Source organism: Nothoprocta perdicaria, unplaced genomic scaffold, assembly GCF_003342845.1.
Source record: "Nothoprocta perdicaria isolate Ctin4 unplaced genomic scaffold, notPer1 scaffold_423, whole genome shotgun sequence".
Lineage (NCBI taxonomy): Eukaryota > Metazoa > Chordata > Aves > Tinamiformes > Tinamidae > Nothoprocta > Nothoprocta perdicaria.
Window position 1 is genome coordinate 219,600 of NW_020455670.1, and position 15,482 is coordinate 235,081.

At 37.7% G+C, this 15,482-nt stretch overlaps 1 protein-coding gene across 2 annotated transcripts in view; it reads left to right on the top strand.

Moving 5' to 3' along the window:
- GLRA3 (glycine receptor alpha 3) overlaps positions 1–15,482 on the top strand; it is a 76,593-nt gene that overhangs the window by 49,403 nt on the left and 11,708 nt on the right. For both annotated transcript variants that reach the window (XM_026046166.1, XM_026046165.1), the window contains exon 6: positions 5,808–5,945. In XM_026046166.1, the coding sequence (XP_025901951.1) occupies positions 5,808–5,945 (138 nt within the window). The remainder of the gene's footprint in view (positions 1–5,807; positions 5,946–15,482) is intronic.

Below are 15,482 nucleotides of genomic sequence, written 5' to 3' on the forward strand. Positions count from 1 at the left end.
GTTATGTTTTAACATGCATTTATCTAGTACAATAAGAAACAAGAAGAAAATAAGTTTTCTGGAATAAAACAGATTGAGTAGAAAATTTCAGGGTGAATTGGTACCCAACTGGCTCTCAAGTTTGCTAAAATTTTAATTTGTCATGGCTTTTAATGACACTACAATGGTGGTTACAACCCAAGTGAGAAAAAAAAAATCTTGAAACTGGAAGACAATTCTGATTCAAAAGTATGGAGACTCTGAAAATCAGAGAAATTGCTTATGTTGAATAACTAACCTTATTTTTTTCATTAGGACTCTTCAGTAATTCTTAAAGGCAAATTTGTTGGATTCCCGCTGTCTTTGATGTAAGACTAGGGGATTTAAAGCCTGAAGTGGAAATTGATTTGCTAAAACAAAACCCTCATGCTCTCAGTATGTGTACGTTAAATTGAGATAAATAGCTTGGTTTCAATATAATCTGAAGAACTACATGGATTGATGTAGATTGAACAGACACCTTATTTTTTAGGGTAGGTTTTGTTCTTATGCTTCCAAACTGAATAAACAAAATAGTTACATATATTAATAAGATTAATAATAGTACTGAAAACAAAACAAATATAATTTACCTTTTTCTTTCAAGGATTTCTTATAATAAATTATTGGTAATAACTTGCCAATACCATTTTTGAAAAGAAAGCATCAGAGTTTTCTTGAGAAAATAAAAGAGCACAATTTGCCCTGCTTGGAAGAATCCCATGGGAGAGGATCCTAGATGGAAGAGAGCTCCAAGGAAGCTGGTTAATATTCAAGGATCACCTCTTTCAGGCTCAACAGAGGTGTCCCAGTGGGCAAGAAAGCAAAGCAGGCAAGAGACCTGCGTGGATGAACAAGACTGTCCTGACAAAGCTAAAATTATTAAAGGATTAGAATATCTCTCATGAGGAAAGACTGAGAGAGATGGGACTATTTCACCTGGAAAAGAGAAGGCTGAAGGGCTGGATCTTACTAATACCTTTAAATATCCAATCTAAAGGGAGGGTATAAGTGGATAGGGCCAGACTCTTTTCAGTGCTGAACTGCTTGAAACACAAGAAGTTTTCCTGCTTACATTTTCTTGCTATTTTGAAACAGTTCTGTAGATCAAATCATCTTTCCCCTTCGATCTCTCATACAACCTGCAAGGCATCCTGAAAATGCATTCTAGCTCCAGCAGCTCTAGCTAAACAATACTTAATGCTTTCCAAAGCCGCAAATGGACAGAAGTTTCTAGAGTCAGTATTGCTGCTTTTTTCACTTTCTGCCTGAAAGTATTGTATAGTCCTAGGTAGAGTTATTTAGGTTATTAGAGTTATTATATTATTATTATATTATGAGTTATTAGGTTATTTAGGTAGACTGTCTCTTCCACCAACTATTCCAGATACAAATATTGACAGTCATGACTCAATGTAAGGGATGGGCCTTACCTTCTTCTCAGCTGGAAGTCTCCATGTGCCAGGAAATGCCTCTTGAGCTGATTAGCAAGAATAATTTCGGGCTCCTCATCAGAGCTGTTTCTTTATGATACAAGTTATTCACAGAGAGGCATAGTGCTATGAGGACATAGTCCTCACTCTGTCCTTTGTTCCTCTTCTGCAACACTAGCCTTGCCAGATTATTTCCAGCAATTTACTATCTAATTTTGCATGCCACAATACGCAACAACATTACATACTATACTGTATAGTATATACTATACATATACATTATATAGTATAATTTTCTACATACAAGAATTTTCTATGTTTTCTTGCAGCAAAAAACTCTAAGCTTTCCTCAGTAAGCCACTGAATTCCCATATACCTTGTCAGACTTTTTGATGTATTAACATATACTGACTTCAGCTAAACCTACTGCCAGTGCATAGGTCCTGGAAGGCTTTAACTAGCCCTCTTGTGGAAGTAATTTGCTATTATGTAAATGTGATTGCTATCTGAAACAGAAAATGTAAATCATATTAATTTTTTAAATGTAGCGTTAATTAGAAAAAATATGAAAAATTCATAACACCAGCGTTTAATCTGTGAAAGTTACAATACAAAGCAATCCTGTTTGGATGAGGATACTACAGGGAGCATAGACACACAGGATGTTGCTTCCCTCAGGGCTCTTGCATGGTTCTTTCCAATACAAGGAGAAAAATTTGCTCCAGAGCAGATATTTTCCTTGTTTTTGTATCTCTGTACAAAGAATGCACCCAAATCCTGTTTTCCTTGTCACATCAGAAACAAAAAATAGGAAGCAATTTCCTTGTTTCAAAATCCCATGGTGGGAAACTTCACAGTGGGCTCAGTAACTGAAGGTAAAATATGTAGGAAAATGAGATAAACGAAAATGTGAATTTATATCTTCAGTTATTCTCAGTAGCTTGAGTCTCATAATGTACAAAATCTGGCATTTCTTACATCTGCCAAGAATGCATCCTTATTCATTCCAGGAGTTGTAACCTCATATATAAGAAGTGTCTTTAATAAACAGAATATAGTCACTTGGACCTTCCTCCACAACACTGAATTTCCTAATCAGCAATAATTAAAAAAAATCTGATATTGTAGAGATCAAAACCTTCTCAGTGGGAAGAGAAAAAAAAATCATCACTACCTTTTGACTGAGAAACTGAATATTATTTTGGGCTTTAGGAGATCCAAGTGAAAGATATTTCTATTTTGTTCACAAAAAAAAAGAGCAAGAGAAGACAAAATACAGTAAGACTGAATAGCAAGAATCTGCAAATATGAAAGATAACCATTACGTAGCGGAGGTGTATACAGGTGTTTCAGAAATAGATCCACAGTTTTTTTCTTCCAGACACACAGACTGAGACTCCCTTTGGTCCTTCACACCAAGTTTTCTTACCATGGAATCAGATATGATGAGAGCAAGAGGGAGAGGAGGGAAACATTTTACACTCGAGTCTTATTCCAAGATGAATTTAGGATTCAAGAGCTGAGAAGTACTTCCAGCTGCTTCAGGATAAGCTCTGTAAGTAGACTTACAGAGCATTTACACTTCTAGTTAGGTGATGGAAAAAAAAAAAAAAAGGAAAAGATGACTCTGATTTGTCTTTGGTCATCTCTTTCTACACACTCAGAAGTGATGAGCTGACTGTGTCCTTTTCTTTTCCCTCTAGATAAGTAAGGTAAAGGTAATTTAGTAGAGACCTACTTTAAAAAACAGTCAGATTTCCGCTTTGTAAATGCATATGTATGAAGGCCATATACAGTCTCACTGAACACAGGCAGTAGCCCCTGGATTTTTCAGTTATTCACATAATTCTAATGTAATTCACATATATTCTAATACCATAAGCATTTATGATTTGAAAATGCAGAATAACACTCAGCTACCTTGAAGCTCCAAAATTTTGCCCTTAAGACTCCAAAATTTTCCTTAGCAAAGCTTGCTGCTCTGCTACTGCTGGCTGCATGCATAATCACCCAAATCCTGATGGCACTGAGCACTGTGGTGCCTTATCCCTATCAGGATCATAAGCCTCTGCTTATCTTTGTTCTTGCGATGGAGCCTCAAGGTGATTTCAGAAGCCACCACAGTATCTTCCCTAGGCTGGGGGAGCTCAGGCACTTCTGGAGACTGGTTATGTTAATCAACAGAGCTCCCCAAATTAGGGAGCTGGAGGACTGATTCTAAGCTCCATTGCAAATACTGCATCATATACTGAATTTATAATAGCATATACAGAATGTATGGTAACTGCTACATTTTTAATGGTCATTTCTAGAGACAGGCTTTTTTCTTATGCATAATGAACGCAGAGATGTAGCTAGCATTTAGACTCATTTTCTGAGTTATTCAGCAGCTCTTCACAAAATTAAGAAATAAAAATATTTTTCTTATATATTAAGATGACACAGGCTGTATTACTGTTGATATTTATCCTGTAAATTTTCTAATCCAGAAGAGTAAGGCAGTTTTAAACCCTTGATGCAAAGAATTATCTCAGATAGGCCTAGAACGTGTATTTCAGTTTGTTCTAGAATGACTGATGTAATTCTTACCAATTCTCTGGTTCTGCCTTGTATCTGGAAGTGAAAAGATATCTCCCACATTTCCTACTTTTCTCCATGCCAGCAAGAGAGAGCTATATGGAAGAGGAGAAATTCTTGGAGAGTAAAAAGAAAAAGAAAAAAAAAAAAAAAAAGGAAGAGTTTTTTGGAACTGCTCCAAATAAGGATATATTTTCATTTAGAAAATCTAGGATACTTACCATGGCTGACACTGCTTACTACCCCAAAAGGCAACTTAGAATTATCAAATAGTTTCAGGTATTAATATAACTTAAGTTTCCTACTTCCCTCATTAAATGAGTGTTATAGGATTTTACCTTTCCTTAACTCAACAGGTATGTGGTTGGGCCAGGGGTTTTACCTGTAATGAAGGGTCACAAATTTAATAAAGTTAATTTAACATACTTACACATAGAAAATATTATTTTTTATTTTTTTTCTTGGGTGGAACAAAAATGGTCATCTCCATTAGCTCTTTTATATTTTAATACAATTTACTGCATAAGTAAGAACTTACGAAACAAACTACTATGTTGAATGCTAAATCGGTATTTGGATACTTAAAAGGCAAACACAAGAAAAATAAATTATATCAGCATTTTGCATACACTGCTGTTATTTTTAATAGCATTTATCAGGTTAGAATTAGTGATTAGGGTCAAAAATTACAATTAAAAAGACAGATAAGTGAATATGATTTAGTGAAATACATTTTGACGCAGCAGTTGTTTCTTGTCAGTTCAATTAAATTTACTCAGGGGATATCACTTCCGGCCATAATCTGCATGCTTCAGATGATAATCTGCTTTACACACAACTGCTTTATGTCTGAATGCATGCAAAGTTTGATAAGAGCTATACATTTGAGTTTTCATCATTTATGGCATTCAATAGCAAATTTTAAAATTATTATTTTACAATATTGCATAGGAGAAGATAGTAAGTTTTTCCGTACATTTAATGTATGTATATATAAATTTTATAAAACTTAGCCATCAAAGAATACTTAAAGGGACAAGGTCTTGTTTTGAGCATTTTCATCCAGCGCTAGCAAAATTGAGAGGTGTGTAACTGGCAGTCATCCTGTCTTACCAATACATTGCATAGGATACTCTCCAAAAGATATATAAAGAATCGAGAAGCACAGACAGAGGTTGGAAAGAGTTTTACATTTATAATCACTCATTCCTAAATGGCAGATCTCCTCATTAGAGATGGAGAAAGGATGGAGTGTGTCTCAGAACCGAGCTTGGTGTGAGAGGTGTAGCAAAGCAGTAGAATCCAAGGGTTATATCTAAGTATATCTAGCTATATACTAGAGATGTAAAAATGATTCCAGTCTCATCCTTGGGCTTCAAGCTATTATCTGTGGTTTGGGTGTAACCTTGCGGTTCTAGCTGTTACAACAACAGAAGCTATTTAGCTGCTGATTCCAGTTTTAAAATCTAATTGTTGTCCAGATCTGTTAGATTCAGAGCAAGGTTTTAAGAAATGTTGAATGAGAACAGGAGACTCTTTTGACTGGTCATAACTGGGGGGGATTTCATCAGAAGATGTCCGGAAGTAGATGTAGACAATACACTGGAAGATTTCGTTAACTTTTACAAGGAGACCTGCTATATTCTCTAATTTTATGACATTCATTGAAATCATTGCTATTTGGAAGGCCCCTGCTTTAGTAACTTGCAGCTGACTTCAAGTTTACTTGCTTTTTAAATCTTTTCCTCGTTCTTCTTTTTTTCCCCCCCCTTTTTTTAGTTGGATACACAATGAATGATCTCATTTTCGAATGGCAAGAAAAGGGAGCTGTCCAAGTAGCAGAAGGGCTCACCCTGCCACAGTTTCTGTTGAAAGAAGAAAAGGATTTATGCTACTGCACCAAACATTACAACACAGGTAGGAGAGCATTTTGATGATTGAAACTAGAAAGACATTTCCTACTGCTTTGGAGAGGTCTCTTTTTAAAAAAAGTATTCTCACTGAACTAGCATGAAGACATAACCTGTGTTTTGCAGGGTGCAAAATATATAAAATAGCTCGAGCAAAGAACATGCAGGACTGGGGAGAGACTCAGCGGGTCATTCATAAAGACTGTCCTCTTGCCACTCAGAGCACTTTTCAGCGCTGAGTTTATCACAGCTGCCATGATACCCTAGGGGAGGAAAATGATCCCTGAACTCTACTTGGAGCAAGGAGGTATTAACACTGACATATTGAAGCTTTCCCCAAAGGAAACCAGACATATCTGACAGGCACACCTTTACTGTACAAATACCAGTATCTGGGTAATCCTCAAAAAGCTTCCAAAAATGGACATATGTGTCCTATAGGAAGATTCACTCAGACATCACTTTGTTAATGAGAATACTGAAATTAACATTATTTTACTATTTTACCAAAATCTGTGCAAGAAACAAGAGGACAAGACTTATTTTAACGATTTTCCTCTGTCTCTTTCTAATAAAGCAGGCAATCTTGGCTTCATGTTTAGGGCTCTCCTGCTCCGTGTGCCCTATAACTGTACTTCTATAGGCTGTGCTAGTTGCATTTAGAAGAATATTTGCTGTAGAAAGTATTCTCTTAATTTGCAGTGTAGTGTATCAAAAATCTCTCAATTAGGAATTAAAAGCATTACTGTGAGACTTTACCTAGTGCTGAATGGAAACGTGTATTAAAGTGTCAGAATTTCCAGTGGCATCCAAACACTTCTCTAGAAAAAAAAAAGTTTGGTTTTGTTAAAGGTTTATGAAGGCATCACTTTGAAATTCCCTGTGAAAAATCCAAAATGTTTCTCCTTTCATTTAAAAGTTTCATTTTCATAATCCTGAACTGTTTCATAGCAGTAAGATAAAAAATGTTGATAATCTCTAACAAATGTGATCACCGTAAGAATATAACACAACCGTTACCAAATATTAACATGTAACAATACATTAAAATATTTTAATATGGTCAAAATCAGACTCTCTCTCCATTTAAGTAGCTCCCCTTTACTATAACAAGGGCGTGTTAAATATACTTTGGCAGTTTTCTCATACCTTTTGCTATTGTATTTTAAACATTTTGATGTTGACCGAGACTTCACTCAAAAGGTAGTTTTAAGTCAATACCTTTTATTATTAATACGTTTCAGATCTGTTTAAGGTGGAATTAGTTTTGCTTTAAGCAGAAGCAGGTGAACATACCAGACCACAGCCTAACACACTAGACCCCTTGGATTCACCCTGGCTCACATGTTGGCCATGATGGCCCTAAAATGCAAAGGGAAGGGGCAAGAGCAGATGTTAGCGAGAGCATACGGGGGCTCAGGACCTTTAGCCTGTGCCTCTGGGCAAGCACAGGTGCTCATCCCTGTGAACTACTGTCAGATTTAGGCAGAAGAAGGCCTTTACAGTCATAAGCTTTGCGGGGAAGGTGGGCTCGGACACTCTGCTAGGGTCCCACCAGCCTCGGTGCAGGGGGACGCTGGCAGGGCTGCACTGAACAGAAAGCTCCTGTTAGTGCCCTGGGATTGCAGTTGCTGGGACATCCCCCTCTACAAGATAACACTGCTGTTGCACTCCGAGGTTCTGGGGAGTTGGGTCTTTTTTATTATTATTATTACTATTCAGTAGGAAGTGAGCTGCAGCAAGTCAGAGGGTTTCGTTGGGCTTTGGGAAGGTGGGAGAGCCTTTGCTTTCTCTGTTAGGACCTGTATTAACTACTCCGTGAGGCTAAAAGACACGAAGCATGATACTAAAAGACAAGAAGTCAGTGTTTCTTTTCTTCCATCACACTATTCTAGTGTGTAGTCACTAATATCCTTTCTCTAAGGTTTCCAACATGAGTTGCTGCAGACTGACTCTTCTTTAAGACAATCACCAAGAAAAAAAATCATTTTAAAGCAAAAATAAACTTATTTCTCTGGCCCACAGGAGATGACATTAAATGGGATTCCTAAAAAGGATGCTGAGCAACTGCAGCTGGTGCACTCAGTGATCAACTAACCATTTTCATTACAAATTTAGTCCCAGTACAGGACAGAAAGCTTTTCTGAGACATTGTGTAAAATGGAAAACAGCAAAAGTCCCTGTGAAACAAATCAGCATGATGCTTCAGCACAGTATGTGGAAACTCATCAGCACATGTTTTATCAGTGCTTCATGCCCAACTGACAGTGCATGTCTAACCGTAGCTTGGAAAACAGATTCCAAATATAGGGACAAAATAGTTTGCAGCAGAATGGCTCATCAAGTCTTAAGTTCCAAAGTGATGCAACATTTCTGATCCCTTCAGCTGTCTGTATTCACAAGCCTCTCTTCAATGACAGATTTGGGAAGTGAACTGTAATCACAATAGCCAGGAAAATAAAAAGTCCCATTGACATTGCAAGGATTGCTGGTTTGGGGAGCAACACCCTGCTTTAATTTCAATCACAGGTACCAGTGGCTGCAGAAAGCCCAACATAACAATGGTGTGAACTTGTACATAGCATTAACTAGCAAAAAAAAAAAAAATAAAAAATAAATAAAAAGCTAGCAAACACCAGTTGAAGTACTTGGAATAGCCTGAATACTGACTGGTGTGACTTGGTTCTGTTTAGGGCTATTTTTCATACCTCTGTATCTTTAGGAAGGTAAATCTGCTCGATTCCCACAGGGCTTCTTCTAATGAAGAGCAGACTGAGATTCTGTAATTTTAACCTCTACTGAATAAAATATCATCAGCTGTCTGGAAGTAAAGGCCTTACATCTCGCTGTCCTTGCTAGCTAGATTGCTACTAGAGTCTCCTTAGCCGCTGCTTCTCCCTAATGCAGCACAGCACGTGACAAGCTTCCCACCTCACAAGGATGTGCCAGGGACTTGTGTTCAACACAGTATCTCCCAGGCTTCCAAGTCCTTTCCTGTAGCACTGCTACCCATCCAGTCCATCCCCAGCCTGCCTCACATCACCCTGTCCATGGTGCAAGACTGGGATTTGTCTTTGCTGAAGGTCAAGGAGGATGCTGGTTTGTTCCTCCAGTCTGTGGAGGCCCCTCTGGGCAGTTGTTTGGCCTTCAGAGGCAGTCATTTTAAGAGTGAATTTCTGCAGCAGAAAAAGGAGTACATGATCATTTCCAAATACTTTTCATTCTTCTCTTAGTGTTTTCATTAATTATCAGTCTTATGCCAACAGTCAGCTTTTACCTGCACCGGAATTTACTTCTAAGCTACCTTTCTTTCCAAGGAACTTATGTATCCTGTAAATGGACAGCCCTGTAGCCCTCTTTTTTCATAGCCATTGTCTTGAAAGGAAGAAAAAAAAAAAAAAAAGACATTCCTAAACTCTTTCACTCTTTTTGTGGATCTTGGCTTTAGATACACAGACAGCAGCCATATATTTCAGAATTTGGCTGGTTCTGCATCCCCAACATTCAAAAAATCATCATTTCTAGCCAGGCTGCATGATCAAAGTCTCAGTCTGAATGTTTTATGATGAGGAAAAGCCAAGTATTTTCCAAGCAGTTTTTAACAGCAAGATATACTAAAATTGCAATTTATATTCCCCCATAAATTGCAAAGGTTTTCTGGGCACTGCACTTACTAAGTGTCTTTTGTTACTTTTATACCTAGAGAGATATGAAAAAATATTTCAACTTTATTTATATATAATTCATTTTCTAGATAAAGTCTCTTCAAAAAAACAGCTTAGCCACACATACCACGCATACATGCTTCAGGGAATATATTGCTTGTTTAAGAAATTCCACAAAGAGCAAGCATAAGGGGAGAAAATATTTAGCAATATTTCAGTAACAAGCAAAACAGAGTGCATATCAAATGACTGCATAACATTAGGAGAAATAAAAATCTTTGTACTGAACATTAATAAGCACAGCCAGACCTCTTGCCTAATGTTATCTGATAATGACTCAAACAGGAGAGAAAGTAAAAGCAGCACCTGTGGCTTGAGCACTGATCTTTCTTCATCAATATAAGAGTAATGATCGTCTTTTCATGTCCTCTGTCTAATTTCATTCCTTCCTTGGATTACAAAAGACAAAAAGCTACCACCCTGATTGCTACCTGCTAGAGAACAGACACAAACAATCAAACACATCTGTCAACTGAGCATGGCTGTACCTGTCCCACTGGCTATCCATCTGCAGTGCAAGCCATGTGCCATTCTATTAGAATGCTAGCTATGCTAAAAAAAAAAGTTTATTAGAAATTTTGAAAAGTTTCTAGCAACTAACTTTAAAAAACAAAACAAAAAAAAAATCCAAAAGAGAAAAAAGACAGACTTTATCGCCGCTTGATAAATGAAGAAAGAACATTTTCTTTTACCCTGTTATATAAATACACTGAGAAATTGCTCATTTTTAGACTAATGCAAAATCCAACATGATTTGATAATTAGTTAGAAAAATGAAAAGATTTCCCTTAAAGTAAATTTCAACAGAATTTTGAACTTGATAATGATCATATTTTTCACAAATAGACAAATAGTAACTACTTTCCTCTGAAAACTACTTTTGCCTCCAAAAAAATTCAAAAATTGAGCTGACAAAATTTTAATTCTAGAATTCTGCAGTGTTGCCTTACAGGAAAGTTAGTGTGTGTATTTCATGTTCCTTTTTCATGCTATTTGTTTGAAATCCTGGCAGCTACATAGTGGGATACCTAACATGAGGTTAATGATGGTCTTATTTTAGTAGACGCAGACCAACCTGAAACTTCAGCTTCACAAAGGGGAAGGGGAACTGCTGGTGCGCTGTACATCATCTCTTTTATAGCAGCACAATGTATCACACTGAAAAATACTTCTCTCTTCAGTCAATCAGTTCTTTAAACTAGACCATAATATTGTTCTCTGAAAGAAGTATCAGCATTGTATATCTTTATAAGTAGAATGTATCCCATTCAGCATTTTTTGATTTTCATTAATGCACTTTCTCTGATGACCTCTGATGAAAACCCCTCCCTTTCATTAAAGTCAATACAATGATGATTTCATCCTGTATATACAGTAACTTAAAACACTATGGTCCATACATATGGGACCAGGTAAATGCCAGAATTAACCTTAAAGAGTTGGAAAGATATCACTGAGACAAGGACTGTGACGGCCATCAGTTAGATTACATTTGGTTGCAGCTGAGCAGCAATGTAAGTGCCTTCCACCAAGTCTTTTCAGCATGGATGTCCTAGTATACACATCTATCTTGAATACATACTAGTTATTTCCTTTCTTTTCCTCTATAGGAAAAGAAATCCTCTACAGTGGATAGGCAAGAATATTCAAAACATTGCCACAACAGCTATTGACACAGAATTTGGGACTCCCAGGTATCAATCATTAGAAAACTATGGAAGTGTGGGCACTTTGTACCTGTTCACACAAACTGTGATTGCTGAATCAGACAGGACTGCAAGAATTCCAGTTATTCAATGACGTTCTCTGATGCTCCTGATGGAGCATCATTACAAGGCATTAGAAATGTACTTCCATTTAGTGATATTTCTCCACATAAGCTACGAGTACAACCACAGCGATACTTAACACATCTCAGAGCTGAACAGATATTAGCATTATCCATATAACCATTCTGCTTTAAACATTGAAATGGCTTTTCAAATAAGAAAAAACTACCAGTTACTATCTAAAGCGAGTGATATCAAAAAGCAGACCCCCCTCAGTAGATCTGCCTCCATCTGCATGGGTTACAGTTGAATCTCTGCATACTTAGTTCCTTACTTGTTCTTACTAATCCATTTTAAATTTTGCATTATTAATTTTTAAGAATTTAATAGTAATTTATTCATTGTTATTAATCTTACCTTTGTTAATTATTTCTCAGGCACGGTATCTCCTTAGTTCACTTTCCTATGCTGATTCTCCATTATGAAAACATTCCATTTAACTTCAGAAACAGCTGCTCAGCCTTCATATTAATTACTACCATGACATTGTATGAGTGGAGTACAAAGAGTCCCCTCCAAGGGATATCTTAAGGGATGCCAGCAAGCAAGACAAATACATTTAAGTTCTACCAGCTACTCTTTCTGGAGCAATTTCAGGTAGATGAGACCTTTGAACGGGAGGATCCTTTAGGGTCCGTCAGCTGCTACTTGTGCTTGATTTCCCATGCACGTCCTGCACTCCTGGCAGTCCCCTCTAACCTGCCGCCTGCTCAGCCGCTGAGCTGCATGTGCTGAGCCAGGGTGCCCAGGGCTGGGAAGTGGCTCTTTCCACGGACTTGTCACCTCACATCACTGTGGCAGCAGCAGAAGGGACAAGTGTCCTGCACACTGACCGGCTCCCAGGAAAAACCACCCCAGCTTCCCAGGAGAAAGAAAAGTCCAACACACTGGACTTGCAGTCCAGTGCAAGCGGACTTTGGCAGACACATGGAAGCCATGGCAGGCCACAATACTACACATCTTGACACCATCACCAAAGCACATGGGGGCGGAAATTGCACGGCTACCTCCATTCATACATGTCCACTTTGCATGCACGGGTACAGGGCTCAAGAAGGTGCGGCTTTAGCACCCTTGAACCCCCACTTAGTCAATTTACCTCTACTTTAGAGGGAAAAAAATCTTCTTTTAAGAAACCTTTCTCTAACGGGATTTTTGTGGATTTTTTTTTTTTTTTTTTGGTGTTACAGAAGTTTTACAAATTGTGCATGTCAGTATTTATCTCTAGCCTGACTGAAACAAGCATCATGCCTTATTTTGTTGCTCAGCCTAGGCAAAACCATTTGACCTCAAAGGTTTCTTACAGTTTTCCTAGCCACTCTCCATGACATTCCATGACACTCTCCATGACAACTTACTTTTTATATACTAAAAATGAACTATTGGAGCAATACTTTACTTGATCCAAGGTTGATGGCACGAGTTCCTAATGTGAACACAGGACTGGTACGTCCATTAGCTCACTGTATGTAAGCCCAAGGCAGGACATTTAATAGAGTTCACAGATTCACAGAATATTTAAGGTTGGAAGGGAACTCTACAGATCATCTAGTCCAGCCTTCCTGCTCAAGCAGGCACACCTACAGCATGTGGCACAGGGTGGCATCCAGGCGGGTTTTGAAGACCTCCAGAGTAGGAGACTCCACAACCTCCCTGGGCAGCCTGTTCCACTGCTCTGTCACCCTCACAGTAAAGAAGTTGCTCCTCACCTGGAGATGGAACTTCTTGTGCTTCAGCTTGTGGCCATTACCCCTCGTCCTGTCGCTGGCCACCAGTGAAAACAGCCTGTCCCCTTCCTCCCTGCCTTCTCCCTTCCTGAACTTATACATATTAATCATATCCCCTCTGAGCCGTCTCTTCTCCAGAGAAAACAGGCCCAGCTCACTCAGCCTCTCTTCATACGAGAGATGTTCCATTCCCTTAATCATTCTGGTCTTTTTATAACCCCCATCCCTCTTTTCTATCTTTTTCCTTAGTTACTGTATTTTCCATTTGCAGAATCTCTTTTATTTGTTAGGATTATGTTCCCTGTTCTCCACACCAACTCATCCGTCCCTTCTCAGGTCATGTAAATCTGCTTTCACATAAAAATAAGCCACAACAGTGTTAATGTATTATTTATTTTGGTGACTTAGGACCAGAGTTTTTTCTGTGTCAAGACCTCTGTGATAACTCAAGTCCACTGGACTGAGCCCACTCAGAGACCTGGGTGTCTTACCACCTTGCTATGGAGTGTATGGAATGTACAAGTAATAGGCTATAATTATTGACATCCCATACAGACATATATTATCCATTTCGAGGCTCCTTGTTTTTTCCTCCTTATTTATTCTAGAAAGGAAAAGTGAGAAAAACATTGCATGATGAATTTTAACCTTTGCTGACATGAAGCCATATTAAAATAGGTTGCAAGAGACTTAAATTTGGTTAATGCATTCCTGTCACTCCTTACCCCTATAGCCTACTGTCATGTACAGCACCTGCCTTAATCTGGCTTTCCCATCTTTAGTGTTTCACACACTTCTGACTGGCTTAGAAATTACCAGCACCTGCATAAACACAAAACCACAATTTTAAAAGAAAGAGCCTCTCTTCTCTTTTACAGAAATGGTTATGAAGTTTCACTCCTTAAGTAGATAAGGAACAAAGTATTTTACAACCCAGTTCCAGTAGAGCTACAGCCAATTATCATCTAATTCAAGTATTACACACACAGGAATGACAGCTCTGAGTTATGGCTGCTAATATGACACACAAAACAGGTTAATTTTCTTTGAAGCTCCTTCTTATGTCCAAGGAACAGGTTGTGAGGAGGAGAAAAAAAGTCAAAGGGGGCGTTAATGCAGACAGTACTGGACACATGGGGAAAAGGTTCTTGTTCTTTATGCTAGGTGAAGAATACAGGATGAGAAAAGTTAATAAGTTACTGACAGAACAGGTCTCTTCACTCTCCGAGACCTTTGAACTGACAGAATAAATGTCACACACAGAGATAAAAAAAAGAAATCTTCATGGCAAGGACTAGCTTAACACAGGAATATTATTTTGACAAAGGGCAGAGAGCGCAGAACATCAAATGCTTATCTGGGAAGCAGCAAACTGCTAAATAATGTAACACATAGCATTTTCAAGAGAGGAAGTTAAGGAGGAGGGGGGAATCCTGGCCCTTTCTGAAGTAAACAGCAAAATTCCCATTCGCTTTGTTAAACCGAACAAGGAGATAGGGAGGAAAATTAATAATTGAGCTAGTGCATAGAACTCCTTAATTAATGCACATAGTTTTAAACTCAGACATGTGCACTTAACTGGATTTCACAACTGCTGTCTTTCTAATATTTTTGAGTTACTCATAAAATAACAATTTCATGCCATGGCAATTGCTATGAATCCACAGGAAAAATGGCTTCACATGCCCCGTTATTAAGAAAATAAAGAAAAATATTTCCAAGAACTTATGCACCTCCATTAAAAATATTATCAATCTGAAACTCATTACTAATATAATAAAAATGAAAGCACTGTTAATGTGGATAATTCTTTCATAAAATGGCATTCAACCATATAAAGTTATATTAGAAAAAATATGTATTAAGAATAACTGGAAAATACAGAGTTTTGGGGGAACCTCAAACCAATTAAGAAATTACTACCTTGTTTTCCATGTTAAATTTAAAATACTTTCAAACAAGTACAGAAATCTGGTATTTTTTTTTTCACTATGAGAAGCTGTTTCACATACACACTATTCTGTCACAAGCAGCACTGCATTCAGCACCATTTGCATCTGAATAACACCGAGAAGAAAAAAAAAATAATGGATATAGACCAAGATCTATGAAATAGTCTATTCTTATAGGGTAAAAGAACAGTCTAGTCAAGAGAAAATATTGTTCTGGGGAGTTGTGGCACTTCAAAGAGCAAGTAACAGATTTTTCTGTTCTGTTACAGTTAAAACAGTGGAAGTTGCAAGACATTCAGTTCTTGGAAGAA